This window comes from Leptosomus discolor, chromosome 1, assembly GCF_034619465.1.
Source record: "Leptosomus discolor isolate bLepDis1 chromosome 1, bLepDis1.hap2, whole genome shotgun sequence".
In the NCBI taxonomy this organism is placed as follows: Eukaryota; Metazoa; Chordata; class Aves; order Leptosomiformes; family Leptosomidae; genus Leptosomus; species Leptosomus discolor.
Window position 1 is genome coordinate 173577535 of NC_141391.1, and position 16292 is coordinate 173593826.

General features: G+C 39.1%; 1 protein-coding gene across 1 annotated transcript in view; it reads right to left on the reverse strand.

Annotated features, from left to right (window-relative positions):
* The window catches only part of TMTC2 (transmembrane O-mannosyltransferase targeting cadherins 2), a 251575-nt gene that overhangs the window by 54109 nt on the left and 181174 nt on the right, over window positions 1-16292 (reverse strand). The window contains exon 8 of the mRNA XM_086471326.1: window positions 5553-5674. Coding sequence (XP_086327452.1) covers window positions 5553-5674 — 122 coding nt within the window. The remainder of the gene's footprint in view (window positions 1-5552; window positions 5675-16292) is intronic.

Genomic DNA, 16292 nt, shown 5'->3' on the forward strand with positions numbered 1-16292 from the left:
TGCTTTTATTGAGCAGATTTTATTCACTGTTGGTGCAGCCTCACCTTGAACACTGTGTGCAGTTCTGGGCTCCACAATTTAAGACGGATGTTAAGGTATTCGAATGCATCAAGAGCAAGTGAACAAAGCTGGTGATAGGAATGGAAGGCACGTCTTATGAGGAGCTGCTCAGGACTTTGGGCTTGTCTAGTTTGGAGAAAAGGAGGCTGAGGGGTGACCTCATTGCTCTCTACAGCTTTCTGGGGAGGGGAAGCAGAGAGGGAAGTGCTGATCTCTTCTCCCTGGTATCCAGCTGTAGGATACGTGGGAATGGGCCAAAGCTGCACCAGCAGAGGTTTAGACTGGACATTAGGAAGCATTTATTTACCGAGAGGGTGGTCAAACACTGGAACAGGCTTTCTAGAGAGATGGTCGATGCCCCAAGCCTGTCAGTGTTTAAGAGGCATTTGGACAATGCCCTTAACAACACGCTTTAACTGTTGGTCAGCCCTGAATTGGTCACACAGTGGGACTAGATGATTGTTGTAGGTCCCTTCCAACTGAAACAGTATTCTATTCTACATGCAAAACCAAAAGAATTAGCACAAGTAAAATCAAATAGCGTAAATTGTTTTTGCTTAATAATGTTCGTTTCACCTCACAAAACGCAAGTTTAAAATTTAAATTGCCCTTTGGAATAGTAGTGACATTAGCTATGTGCAAATGGGAAACTGGTAAAATCAACCTGAGATGATGATAAGAATTAGTATCTGTCACTCACAGCATGATTATAATCATTTCAATTCATCACAGTAAGTGAATTGTGATTTACCTTCTTTACAATTTTACATGACACTCATGACCTTGCAAAAGGTAACCCATTCTGGTAGAAGATAATCCTCCTTTAAAATCTCTTCTCATTATGAGAAGATAATAGACATTAATATTAAATACATGTCTGTACCTTGACTTTGATTCAAACACTGCATTTCAGTAAACTGGAACTAGCTCCAGCATGAAAGTAAAGAAAGGTATATAGAATCATAGAACAATTCATGTTGTAAGAGACCTGTTACATTTTATTTAGATCAGATTGCTCATGCAGGTTATTGTTCAAGTTGGAAATAAAAAAAAAAACAACAAAAAACCCCCACAAAAAAACCCCAAACAAAATCAAAAAACAACCAAAACCCAAAAAATCAACCAAACATATTTTTCATTGCTAAGCTAATAAACTCATCTAGTATACAGTGCCTTTATGTTAAGTGTGCTGTAGAACTGCAGTTAAATGGAGCTTGTGGTGAGTAGAGTTCAATCCAGTTGGCAGCCAGTCACAAGTGGTGTTCCAGAGTGCTCAGTATTGGGGCCAGTTATGTTTAGTATCTTTACAAATGATCTGGACAAGAGGACCAAGTACACCCCCAGTAAGTTTGCAGACAACACCAAGCCTGGCAGGAGTGTTGATCTGCTCAAGGGTAGGAAGGCTCTGCAGAAGGATCTGGACAGGCTGGATCGATGGGCCAAGGCCAATGCTGTGAGGTTTAACAAGGCCAAGTGCCAGGTCCTGCACTTGGGCCACAACCCCAAGCAGCGCTACAGGCTTGGGGATGGGTGGCTGGAAAGTTGCCCAGTGGAAAAGGACCTGGGGGTGCTGGTTGACAGCCGGCTGAACGTGAGTCAGCAGTGTGCCCAGGCGGCCAAGGCCAACAGCACCCTGCCCTGTATCAGAACTAGTGTGGCCAGCAGGAGTAGGGAGGTGATCGTGCCCCTGTGCTTGGCACTGGTGAGGCCGCACCTCGAATGCTGTCTTCAGATCTGGGCCCCTCACTACAAGACAGACATTGAGGTGCTGGAGTGTGTCCAGAGAAGGGCAACGAAGCTGGTGAAGGGTCTAGAGAATAGGTCTTATGAGAAGCAGCTGAGGGAACTGGGGTTGTTTAGTCTGGAGGAGGCTGAGGGGAGACCTTATAATTTTCTACAACTACCTGAAAGGAAGTTGTAGTGAGGTGGGTGTCGGTCTCTTCTCCCAAGTAACAAGCAATAGGATGAGAAGAAATGGCCTCAAGTTGTGCCAGGAGAGGTTTAGATTGGATATTAGGAAAAATCTCTTCACTGAAAGGGTTGTCAAGTGTTGGAACAGGCTGTGCAGGGGAAGTGGTGGAGTCATCACCCCTGGAGGTATTTAAAAGATGTGCAGATGGGCATTTAGGGACATGGTTTAGCAATGGACTTGGCAGTGTCAAGTCTACAGTTGTACTCGATGATCTTACAGGACTTTTCCAACCTAAATGATTCTATGATTCTATGTCATGCTGCTTTTAGTAAGCATTAATACTGGCAACACACTTGAGGAGGCAGAAAAGCTGGGGTTAAAATCAAGCCACTTCATTGGAATTTATGTCAGGAAGCAAACTGTAGCTGAATTTGTGAACTTATAGGTTTGACTTTATTGCTAGGGGTTTTATACTAGAATTGCCTTTGGCTGGACCTTAGGAACTTATCTGAAACCTTCCTCCTCTCCTCTCTCATCCTCCAATTTTACTGACAGAGAAAAACTTTCTATCTATACTAGCACCCACTTCCATCCTTCAATTCATCATCCATCTCACATTTCTCTCCTGGAAAAGAGATACAGAGAAGTGTTTATCAATAGTTTTGTCTAAGCACTTATATTCAGAAACAAGACTGCAGAAAGTCTGAAGGTTTGGTTCCAACAGATGAGGGGAAAGAAGCCTTTAAAAGGTCTCTCCTCTAACATTTGAAAACTAACGGAAGTAGGCTTTTTTGTCTCCTAAATATACACGCTATGAGAAAATGATCATGAGCCTAGGTGGCAAAGTTTAACAGAAACATAAATCACCTCAAGTTAGGTATGGGCTGAAACAACTACGCCAAAGGGAGCATACTATATATACTAATACTATTGAATCCCAAGGAAGTCTATGCAGACTTCCAGGAAACACATCAGTTACAGCAAACATGTATTTGTGATGGGAACTAAAACTAGTACAGTTCAGTATACTAGAAACCAGACAAAATTCATTTAAGGTGAATCACTGAGCAGATGGTAGGCTGCAAAACTGATTGAGGATAAGTGACCGATATGGAGACAAAAATCCATATTCTACTGCCAAATCTCCTCATCATCCATTTTCCTGTTGAATGTCTTATCAGACTTTGCAGCTGAAAGAATTAAATTAAATAAATGCCAAATTTCAATAGATCAAAGATAAATGAATCTTTTTTTTTCGTGAATGAAATAACCACCTGAAAAATTTTCTGCCATCTCTAACTACTTTGTCATCAACATGTTGTCTTGTTATGTGTTTATGAAGTCCTATGTCACTACAAGCCAACAGGACATCAGCACCATCTTTTCAGCTTATGCCGCTGTTAATAGAATGGACGCAAACCCTATCTCTACGTATTGCCATGAATATAAGAAGAAGCAAGAGTAATAAAAGCAAGAAGTACCAAGAGATTATAACAAACAAATGTCATGAGAACAGACTACAATTATGGCACAGAACAAGCACAGGTAAGCAAGTGTGCATTGAGAAAGGTTAGGCAGAGTATTTTATTGCCTATCACTCTGCAGTATTCAGTGTACAAAGTTGTATACAACTCCTGTCTCTTTTGCTAATGAGACACATTCTTCCACAAAAATAGTTCAGGTCCTCAAGGCACAATCCACCCCATAGGTATCTTGCATTTATATCCCTGGAGAAAAGTAAAGTAAACAGTTCAATTCTACTATAAGGACTCAACATATGTTTTTCACTACTTCTTTCCCAAAGTTGGGGTATGCCACTAGTGTTTAATCCTATACCTGAACTTTCATAATGAGGGGACAAAATTAAAAATTTCTTTCTAGTGCCTCACAATGTTTGTACAGAGTTATGGGATGTGGGGATTTTGTTATCTTGAAGAAAATTGTGAGACCTTGTTTCCCAGAACAACAGCAAGACTTTCCCTAGCAGATCTCTTATTTTATACAATCAGCAGTTCAGAAAATGTGAAAAATTAACCAGAGGAGTACTGGGGTAGGGATGTGTGTGAGGAATAGAAAAGAAGAACAAAAGAAAACAAAAAAACCACCTTGGATTTTAATTGAGAAAACTTTTTCTTTTCCCACAGCAATTCTAATAAATTAGAACTTTTGTGTCAAAGATCTGCTAAGAAGAAAACAATAAAGCTGACTTTCTCCTATTATTCTTAGGCGCAAAATATGAAGATATCTGCCAGAAAAGCAAGGTAAATTAGGAAATTATGCTGTATAACCTACTTGCAGTTCTGTCCCAGAGGAAGGCTATCAGTGAGGGCATATTTGTCAATATCCCAGAAATTTTAACCACAACTAACTGGAAATTGTAGCAAAAACCTGCTTTTTCAGGGCCTGAAACTGACAGGCAGTGGGGATATAAACACTACCATCTTGACTTCCTTTACAAGCTAAAAATTCTCATCCAGGTAGTTTTTAATCGAACTCTGTATTTGACATTTCATGATAACACTGAACAATTTTTAATTCTTTCTAACTATGTCGTCACTTGTCACTCATACAGAAAACTTCTGTTCTAATTTCCCCCTCTTTTCCAAATTCAGATACTTTTAGCAGCAATGGATCTGCCAAAATGTATTATAAATTATTTTTCTTCACTGGATCTCTACCCTGTGTCCAAGAACATTTTCTGTTTGAAGACAGGGCATGAGCAAGGTTAGAGTATAAGCTCAAAGCCAGGTGAAAAGCTGAGGAAGATATTCAGACTGAGGCACAAGGATTGAAGAGCCACACAAAGGTGTACCAACAGAGCACAGAAAGGAAATATGAAACCGTTGGGGAGAACAACAAAAGCAAATGTAGAAAAGATAAACAGGGAAGAGGATAAGGTCAGAAAAATGGGAACGAGAATGGAAAGTGAAAGGCAGGTTTAAACCAGAATTATTTTAGTGAATAAAATAGAAAACCATTTTCATCTTTAAAATGTGTGAAAACCAAAGAGGGACTGGCACTCTCTATAAAGACCATATGGGTCTGGTTTGGCTGGAGCTACAAACTCATCTATACTGAAAAGGCAAAGCAAATTCTGAAGTAATGAAAAAGCCCAACTTATCTGACTTTTTTAGAACTAGCTCTTAATAGTCAAGTAGTTCTTTTCACATGCTCCAAGAGATACTCCTAAAGAAGCGTAAATTAAAGCATAAGATGTAATTCACAGTTAGGAGACACCTTTAGCTCTGCCATAGGCTGCTACAATAACCCTGGGTCAAGGACTGAATATCTTTTTGTATCTACTTGTGATCTAAACTACTTATAACTTCTTACTATCTGTTATAAAGTTCCTATGATACTGTAACTGCTTTTTTTCTGGCACAGAGGTGGCAATATTTCAGGAAAGGATGCAATATTTCACAAAAAACCAACTCTGTCAAAATCCTTAATTAGAAGGTATGACTGAAATAGATTGACAAATAGGGCAATAAGCAATTTTCAGGACAAAGTCTCCCCATCCCTTTACCTCATCTACTCAAAGGTCCTGGAATCAGCTCCCAAGAGCTGCTGATTAACTCACCGTCAGAGCCAGCAGTTTTCCATAGGTGAGATGGGCTGGGATGTGGTCGCTCTTGGATCGCAGTGACTCCACGTACCAGCGCTCTGCTTCTGGCAGCCGGCTCATTCTCATATAGGCTTCTCCTACAGGGGGAAACAAATGCTAGTGAGAACGCCCACAATTTCTCAAGGCCTCCATAACTTATTATCTCATTTATAATTTACTATGTATTAAAGAGGCAAAGATCTTGAAAGGGTGAAGTGCTTTGAACACCTGCAATGACGCACACACACTAAAAAAAAGCCTTACAGACACTTGAGTGAGGAGATTGACTTATGGCCTTATTAGGGCTGAAAGAGCATGGTTGAGATTAAAGTCTCATTGGAACAGCATTGCAAGAGAGAGCTCCAGCTGCTAAGTTACAGTCAAAAGTCTGAAAGTAACAGAAATTTTATCTCATCTACTGTAGAAAAGTTACTTCTCCTCCACCAGTCTACATTGCACAGCATGGAATGGCAGTGAGAATACATAAATTGTTTGCATTTAATCATAATACACCAAGAACCTAGATTTTTTAAAAAAACTAGGGAAGGTTAAGAAAACAGTCCTGAAACTGCATTGAAGGGAGGGGCAAGATATTAAAAAATTTAATCTCTGAATGTAGTTAAATTAAGGTACCTGCCACAATTAGTTTAAATGATAATATAGCATCCATAATTTTAAAATTGTTTGTCTTAAGAAGTCGTGTACGAAATGACCAAAACCGGACAATTTTCAAAGTGAAATCCTTTACTGTGAGAGGCCAAGGCAGGCAATGTTGAAGAACAACAGATGAATGGGATGTCAGAAAGCCATATACTGCGGTACAGGTAATTGTAGTCTTGAAGTTTCTGAGAAAGAATTAAGCATACAGAGAAAGACAGGCTCCTTCTTCGAGAAGTAAACAACAAAATTTCTCAAAGGCTGGAAATGAGCAATATCAAGCAAGTATGCAATGGTGAACAGCATCTTTCAGATTAATACTGTGCAATTACACAGCTCTTTCATGAGGGCTTTGCATATAAATGTGCATGTGCCCTCGCACAAGCCAATGACAGACTGAAAATGCCTACAGGACAGTCAGGATTTCATCATGTCACCAGCTGATTCATTCCAAATAGATAGCTAATTTTTTTCCTAAAACTATGAAGTCACAGTTTATCCAGTGCCAACACTGGAGGATCAAGAGAGGACTACAGATGACCCAAACAGAGGTTGGCTAAGGCTGTCTCCAGGTCAGTCACTGCCCCCAGTTCTGCATTACATGGAAATTAATAGCTGTTAGGGCATCAGGGAAAGAAGAAAGGAACAATTTTCTTTATTGAAGTTTGAAGCCACTGCCACACCCTCAAAACTCAGAAAAAAGGTGCCACCTACATGCTCAAAGAAGTAAACCAGACGGAATTGTTACCATGGGAGCTACTTTATCTTGAGTATATACAGGGGCTATGGAGGATTTTCTTGAAAGAAAATTGGATTAGGTTCAGTTAGATTTATTTTTTTTTTTTGCTATCTTTGTCACCAGAAGATAGGGATCCCAGGCAAAATGTGGCACATAAGTTTGAGTTTCAGGAGTTAGGGTGTAGTAGTGCATGCAAAATGACTAAACCACAGCCTACAGATAAAATGAGTGTGATGCAGAGCCAGAAGTCACACTGAGCCAAGGCTAAGGGAAGCCAACATGATTTTTATGAGCAAATAGAGCTTTTCCAAAAAGGGTTGCAAGCCTGTAAATCTAGCAGACTATGATTTTTAATTTAAGGATCTACATAGAGTTCTGTACTCATGCACTGGTCTTGGATATCTGATTACATAGACAGAAGCAGTTGATGTTTCAGTCCCAGTAGTACTCAAGCCATTGTATCGCTGGCTAGGGCCAAACTAAAAAAAAAAAAATATTCAAAAAACCCCAAGCCAAATTAAAAAAAAAAAATCCAAACAGGAAAGAAACCCAAAAAGAACATGAATGTCTCCCAAAATGCATGATCAAATTCAGGGATATCAACATCACATACATTCTTTTCACTTTGTCAGCGCTCACAAAAAAGTGACAATAAGATTATACCCTGTTATACACAAAACTAAGTCATGAAGTTAAGTGTTGAAAGGACGGAAGAAGTCAGAAGTCAAGCTATATGCTCCCTTCAACTCCTCTCCCTAGATGTACGTTTATGGCAGACTGTTTAATTATTTGATTGCACACTAGTTATCCCACAGGCCCCTGCTTCATTTAGCATACAGGAAATGAGGAATCCATATTGCCCTTTTCTTTAAGTAGAAAATTCCAGCCCAACCTGTTACAGGTTGGCAAAGTTTCAAGCAATTAACAACGAGTTCCTTTAAAAAGTGATGTAAGCAGCCATAAGAGATGGAATTGTTATCTGCTGGTAGAATATGCTGAATGAACTGGCAAATATCAAAAAGATCGAAGGTTCTCATCTATTTTCCATGATGGATTCTGCTATAAGAAGAGATTAACATCTTCAGAGTACTGGCAAATTCAATTCTTAATAGGTTTTAAGAGCTCAACTACTTTACGAGCTAACATCCTTAAAACTTTGAGGGTGTTTCTGAGTGGTACGTCTAGAAACAAAGTTACAATATGTCAATCTAAATGTCAAACTGTAGAGAAAGGAATTTTATTCCCTGAAGACTTTATGGGGGATTCTCCACAGCTGAACATTTTTCTTCTGAAGAGTCTGTTTTCTGCCCATAAGCACATATCATGAAGACTTGCTATATTATAAGCAATTAGAACAGGCATTACTACATCTGCTAAATGATTTACAACGTCACTCCTATCTAAAAAGAAATCAAAGTAAGTTGAAAACTGACAAAGACTGTGCCACTGCCATACTCAAAGACTGGAATAAAATCAAGCAACTGATAATCAAAGAGTTAATTTAATCAAGTGATTTTATGTATTAAACTGATACTAACACAAGCTATTCCACCTTAAGATAGTTTTTCAACAAAATGACCGAAAAAACATGTATGGATTGAATTCTGTCATTCAGGGCGCATTTGTATGTCTGAGTCTAAAATAAGAAAACCACTATTTGTCATTTACGATCGTACATTTTTATAAACTTGTAATGTGATTGATTTAGTCATTAGGAAAATAACAATGTCCACTGGCAGAAAATATCCAAACTAGTGGTACCTGTATTTATTATATTTACTTCTACAATTACTTAATTTCTACAATCTTTCAAAACTCATGTTAAAAATCTAAAAGGTCACACACACATAAAATTTATTAATGAAACTTGTCTGATCTGTAAGGTTCAAAAGAGTTGCATTCTATTTTTCTATTAAAGTTAAGAACAGAGAAAGAAAATCATGGCAGTGGAAACCTTAAGATATAAATTGGCACTCATTTCAGTTCCCTAATCCATACTAATGTGCAGCCACGTGCAGCATTGGCTGTACAAGGAGTGGTGGCAAGAAATTCAACAGCTAACTAGAGTAAAAGGAGACAAATCAGTCTTTTAATTTTGAACAGTTCAGAGAATATTTTCTGTTACTTATGCACCCATTTTTTAGCCTATTCCAAAAGGAGGAGCATAGATTATTTAATTCTAACTCTCATTTACTAATGTAGTACAAGAAAACACATTAATATGCAACTGAAACACAAAATCACAGAACGGTAGGGGTTCTTCAGATCTGGAGATGCTCTAGTCCAACCCCCATGCTGAAGCAGATTCACCCAGAGGTCACACAGGACTGCATCCAGGCAGGTTTTGAATATCTCCAGAGAAGGAGACTCCACAACCTCCCTGGGCAGCCTGTTCCAGTGCTCTGTCACCCTCAGGGTAAACAAGTTTTGCCTCATGTTGAGGCAGAACTTCCTGTGCTCCAGTTTGTGCCCATTGCCCCTTGTCCTGTCACTGAGCACCACTGAAAAGAGCCTGGCCTCATCCTCTTGACATCCACCCTTTAGATATTTATAAGTGTTGATAAGGTCCCCTCTCAGTCTTCTCTTCTCCAGGCTAAAGAGCCCCAGGTGTCTCAGCCTTTCCTCATAAGAGAGATGCTTCAGTCCCCTAATCATCTTAGTAGCCCTCTGCTGGACTCTCTCCAGTAGTTCCTGTCTCTCTTGAACTGGGAGCCCCAGAACTGGACAGCACTTCAGATGCAGCCTCACCAGGGCAGAGTAGAGGGAGAGGAGAACCTCCCTCGACCTGCTGGCCATACTCTTCTTAACGCACCCCAGGATGCCACTGGCCTTCTTGGCCACAAGGGCACATTTAAAGGAGTGTATACATAGTTCATTAACACCTCTATTAATACTTTATGACAAATGAATAAGAAATGGGCTAACTTTTAACTAGACTTACACCACTCTAACTAAAATGCTGGTACTCAAGTGGATTTTCTTTGCCATAGAGATAGATCAGTTGCAGACTACTATTCCCCAAAGCAGTATTTCCTAATATTTCCCCAGAATCCTTTGGACTGAAAAATAAACTTTCAAAATAAACAAACAAACAAAAAACCCCAACAAACTAAAAGAACAACAAAAACACCCCTACTAAAATGATCCCAGGACAAATTAATTAAGTATAACTAAAGAACAGTAACAATCACATTAAGCATTAAATATTTATATTAAATAGTAATACCAACAAAGGGTCAGCTTGCTAGCAATTTCCCCTGAAAGACTAACTTTATACTCAGTGAAGTGGAATTTGAGCTTAATACAAATCCTAAAAAAAAAAAAAGAAAAAAAAAAGGCAGCTAAGATTTTCTAATACATATTACTCATTGTTAAAAAGCAAAATTAGGTACCATTTACATGAACGTATGTTATATGGTTCTAGATTAACCTACCAGCTGCTTATTTCAGATTTATTCTGTTTCAGATGCATGTTGTCACATCAAGAAAGGCGATCTCCCTGCAGGAGCATGTTGGACTTATCTATGAGCAAGTACAAAGGAACTATATGCGTAATAGCACTGTGGTGCCTCTGTAAGTGCCCTGTATCCATACTTTCAGATTAAGAACATATGTCCCTCCTGTGGTCCTGCTCTTAGGACCCCAAAAGATATTGCTGAAAAGACAACTGAAAAATGGTCTCTGTAAATGAGACAATGCAGGGCAAATCTGTCTTGCATCATCCTTGCATATGTTAATTATCTGCCACTCAAATTGCTGGATGCTAAAAATGTAACACAGAAAATATAGATTTTGGCACTGACAAAAGCAGAAGTCAAAACAAAAAGGAAGATGAAGATGCACTTTGAAAAGGAAAATCTCTAGTATATACATTCAGACAGGATCTAAATTTTATTTTTCCATCACTTCTTTGAATTGGGAACATAAACAGGTTGCCTTAGAAAATGATGCACAGGCAGGTCTGCATCCATCTGTACCACAGTACCACAAGGGGTTTGTGTCAATGCAACCGTGCAGCCTCCTTGTGCAAATCAAGGCTGCAGATGCATTTATCATAAATGCACCTCCCTAGATATATAACTTCCTTCTTTCTTCCTTTAGGTACCAGTGCATACAATTACATAATAAATCTAGAAGCATATTTTGATGTTATACTATACTGATGTTTAAGATACACTGCAAGAGATTAACAGTCTTGGTAATAAATATGCAGTGTAAGCACATCTTCTCTGAAACAGCCGAAGCATGTGAACTTAATGAGCATCAAGTTCTGCACAGACTAATCATATTCTGTTTGGTTTTTTACTTTTACAGAACAATCTCCTCAAAGATTTCAAGGAATGTATTGTATTTTAAAAGGGTTTTTGATGGATGGGAGTCAATCCACATTTACTTTGGTTGAGCAGATTCTTATAGGCCTCAATTAGCCACAGCAAAGCCTTTGATCTGATTTAATTAGATCACCAAGCTACTTTTGAAGGAAAATACCTAAAATGGAAAACAGATATAGATGAACGGCAAAATAAAATCAGTTGCAATGTGGAACAGCATGGACTTTGCACAGCTGTTTCCTGTTGTACAAAGACTTCCAGTGAAAGAGGTATATTGACACAAATAGAGGCATTGAGCTCACCTGAGATGGATAATTTCATTTTCATTTTCCAACAGATGTGCAACCAGCAGTAAATCATAAGGCTACAAACTGAGAATTCATAATTGAACAAGTGATTGTACTATTTTCTTGCCTTTACTTTATTTACACACATTAAAAGATTATTTTTTTGTCAGTAAAACATAGACTTTATGACAGTATAGGTTTCTTTAACACACTCTTAATAGAAGCACTTTCCATTAGAATCATGCCTAATAGAGATCCCTGTAGTCCAGTTTCAGTATCGGACCATATTTTTGGTCTACAAATGTTACAATAATGCTTATTTTCATATAAACCCCCATATGTTTAAAATACAAATGCATTTCAGGCTTAGACTCTTAGCTTTTTCAGAATATAGACTAAGAAAACTCAAGCATTTCACATGAAATCATATATCAACAGTCCAAAGAAGTAAAACTAAGAAAACCTGAGAAGCTGGGAAAAAAAAAACCCTGGTTTCAAACACTGGGTCCACTACCCCCTCAGCAATCCGCTGCTGTAACCTTCAAACCCAGCTTGAATCCCTCAAACAAAACAAAGTGAAAAAACAGGAGACATTGCAATCAGCCCAGAGATTTATACTCAGCTTTGGACAGCAGATATAAACTACCATAAAAGTTTCAGAGGGGGAAGAGTTAAAGTAGCAGGATGAGAGCAGGGAGGGGGAGAGAAGGAAGCACGGCCTTTTACTCCCATCACTATTGGAGTGGACTCCATCGTTTTTTCCCTAGAACATATAATAAAACACAGCTATGAAAGAAAAAAAAATCCTTTTTTCCAAACAATCTAGTTTTAAAAGAAGAAAGTTTTCAATGTACATTTAGTAAGAAATTACCAGTAAAGCTTCATGTGATGCATAGGAAGCACACTGATGACTGGAGCTCAGAGAAGTGCAGGTACCATGCTCTGCCTAAGTTATGATGTGGGGTATGTATTTCACAGCTTAACCATCTTTGGCTCTTAAAAAGTAAGTCTTGCACAGCATGCACTGTAAAACTATACCAGCAAAAGTGTTTCTTGGAGTTCTAAACAATATTTAAAAGTAATTCAATAAAAAAGCATTTAATGGGAGCAAGGGGCAAATGGGATAGGAGCCTTAACAATATTAACAGGTTTGTACAAACAGCCACATCCACCCAAAAGCATAATCAAATAAAGCAATAGTTATGTTATAATCATCAACACAGAAAGTCTCTCTGCATGCTAAGCCTTTGTATTTATGATGCAAACCTCTGCACCAGATGTAAAATCTGGCTCCCCTTTCCTGTTCTGTACCTGGCTGCCACTTGTGTATGATTTGTCTTCTGTCCATGTGCAATGTAGCAGATTAGCAAGGAGAAATCTAAACTCTAATCTGTGCATCATTAACTGTATTCACTCCTGCATTGTTAACTTCTTTTGTACCTTGAATTTCTCATCAAAAATGTTTGTAAGGCTTTCCATTAAACACATTTGAGAAAAGACATTGTGATGTCAGTTGGCAAGAGCAGATGAAGTGTGATCAAGACGTTTGTCTTTATGACCATATCTTGCCAATCTAAAACTGAACAATGCCACCCCAACATCTTCCTTGTTACTGTTCAGCATTAAAATAAAGCCTCCATGGTCCACCTCACACCACTTAACTGGCAGAAGTATGAATTACTGTAGCAGGTGGGCTAGTGTGGTTTTAAAAGCAATGTAATACAATCAACTGTACAATATCAGATTTCAAGGAACGCAAAAGACATCTAGAGCAGAGGCTGATCCTTAAGCAATCCTAATATTGGCATTCAAGTGTTCAAGATCCCACAGGGATCATTTTATCGTTTGACCCCAGGTTTTAATTGAAACTTTAAACAAAATATATTACCTATTTAATGCAGCTGAGCTGGACTCAGGCCTTTGTAGTGCATGTTGCCATGCCAAGCAAATTAATCTGTGTAACCTTAGCATGTACTTTTTAATTTACATCAAAGAAATGTGACATAGAGAAAATAAATAGCAAGCCAACCCTATACAGCTTATTGAATAATTATTTTGATTCTAGTTTTAGAGTTTTAATTTTTGGCTGGTTTGGGTTCTTTTAGGAAAAAAAAAAAAAAAGGTTTTACTTCTTGGTACAAAGCCAGAGAAACATATGGTTTCCTTAGCTGAGTTGTTGCACACCTGGCAAAATAAATCACAGCAACAGGAGACCAAAATCTACCCTGCAACTTTTCATATGCACAAACTTAGAACATCTGACGCTAGTCTTCTGGCCCTGCCTTTTGTACCATGAATAAAATGCAAAGTCAAACGGATGGCTTTCTTCTTGAGGCCTAATACTTCTTCTTTCTTTAAGAGATAAGTTACTTAGAGTTTTAAAGGATGAGAGTCAGCCGGGCAGACTGGCACACTGGAGGAATGAGTCACTGGGCCTGTCAGAGTGAAAGGCCAATAGAAGCAAGCACAGGAAAAGAAGTGTAACACAAACAGGGAAAGCAGGTGGTGTAAAGGCTTAACGCTGCTGGAGTGTTAATACTACCACACTCAGAATGCTGGCGTTCAAACCCTAATTCTGTTTAAAAAGACCTGTTTATTCTCTTTTGAGTATGCCATGTACACCATACAGGGGAAAAAAGCCTCCAGAAAATTTTCAACAACGTGATTGAATAATTATCAAAAACTAGAGGAAGCACTGTTTTCTTACATCACATGCCAACAAGTGGCAATATGTGTGCCACTGAATCAAGCAGAGCAACTGCCAGAGACTCAGAATACATTAATCACAACTGCAGCATATAATCCTCAAGTGTACCTGTTCTTGGATTTTATGATAAACTGTGAAGGCTTTTTGCACAGGTAGAGAGACAAAGAAGGACCTTTCCTTCCCGAGCAGATGGGGAGCACTGCCAAGTTTCTCCCCCTTCCTCCCCAGCAACAAGCACACGGTGAGTGGGACAGCTCAGTCGGCTTCATGCAGTTCCAAGCGCATGACACAGGACTGGCCTATTTCAGTTCCTCTAGTCTCCCTTTTAAAGGCCAGAAGTAGGCAGACAAGTTTATGCAATGCTGTTTACCAAAGAAAGTGTTACAGTGAACATGTTTATAATTTTATCTTGAACATCAAAACAGAAATAAACAATCCAGTCGGCCTTCTGGTTCCCAGTGACACAGTGTGGGCTGCAGAGCGGATGCACTCCTGATAATGGATGCGCTTGCCTTGCTCTCCTGTCACACTCGATGCAAAGAGATGACTGAATAGGTGTTTAGGATTTATCTCCCCCAACTTGAGCTAGCACGTCTAAGCTAGTCATCTCCGCTCCTTTTACAGGAGAAGTATGCTTGCAGGGGATTATTTGTATCATCTACAATAGGTGTCTAAACCAGATGGGCTTAATTACTCCCCAGAGGTGTCTTTTTCTTTCCATACCATAAAGTGAGCATAGCTACCTAGTTCTGTCTTATCATTGAACATTTACACTAGTGCAGGTAGGAGAGACTAACCTAACTAACTGCAGTCATGTATGCTAATGCAGACGCATCCAGGACAGCTTTAAACAAATCAGTCTGAGTCCTGCTGTTAATACAGCTGCACTGTGTTCAATTCAAGTCACTACCCAGTTCTTTATGTAGCTTCTTGGGTTGCCTTTGCAGCATAGCCAACAAGCTACACCTCAGCAACCAGTGTGAAGCAAGTTCTGGTTTCCCTGCAACAGCTGCCACCACAACAGCAACCAAAATACAAATATATGCTACACTAATGGTAAGTTGTACTTTACAGATCTCCGTAATAGCCTGTTGCTCTTTGCAATAGGCTGAAAGGGGCTAAGGTAATCTTAGTTGACCCTAACTTGTTATGCCGCTATGGCATCCGAAGTGCCGCCGGCTGCCTAAAGGAAACAGAAGCCAGAGTATGGGCTAAGCAGTGGAGGCAGGATGCGTAGCAGCAGCCAAGCCTGGGCAAAGGACTGAGCTGGTCTTTTTGTTCACTATCTCTTTGTGAGTTAATAAATGCAAATCCCAGGAACAGAGTGAACTTGGACGTCATGGACCGTGCTTATAAAGGAAGCTGAGAAAGGCCTCCTGAACCTAAAAAAGTAACCAATGGGCAAAAAAGTAAAAACCTAAAGAATCTTACAGGTCATAGTGGTTCTAAAGGGAGCAGCTATTCATTGGAAAAGAAAAAGGGTGGCACAGGCTTGCTTTGTGATGGAACAACCATCATGCTAGAAACAGCATTGGTTTACTTTATCCAATTTCTGTACTTCTGAGGAGCACTTTTATCAGAATTATGAAATACATATCTGCACTAAAGAGGGTACTCAAACTCTGGAGGGTTTGCTGGAGCACTGCAGCACTTCCAACAGTCACTATAGGACACAGACAGTAAGCAAAGGCTGAATTCACTGAGCGGTGACTGTTGATATCCCCACCAAATTTATTAGCAAATGCTGATAAATAAAACTAAGACTCACTATGAACTAAAGTACATGCAATAATCAAATTGTGCGTTTTAGGGATTTTAGCCACTTGCATTAATCTGACAAAGGTCAGAATTCAGGGAGAAATACTTCTATTGAACTGTATGAACTGTTAAGAAAGTGTTATACTATTATTGACATTAGATAGTTTGTCACTGTGACAATTACCCAATTTAGCATTTACAGAGATTTGCAAACACGTAGCATCAGTTACAACTACA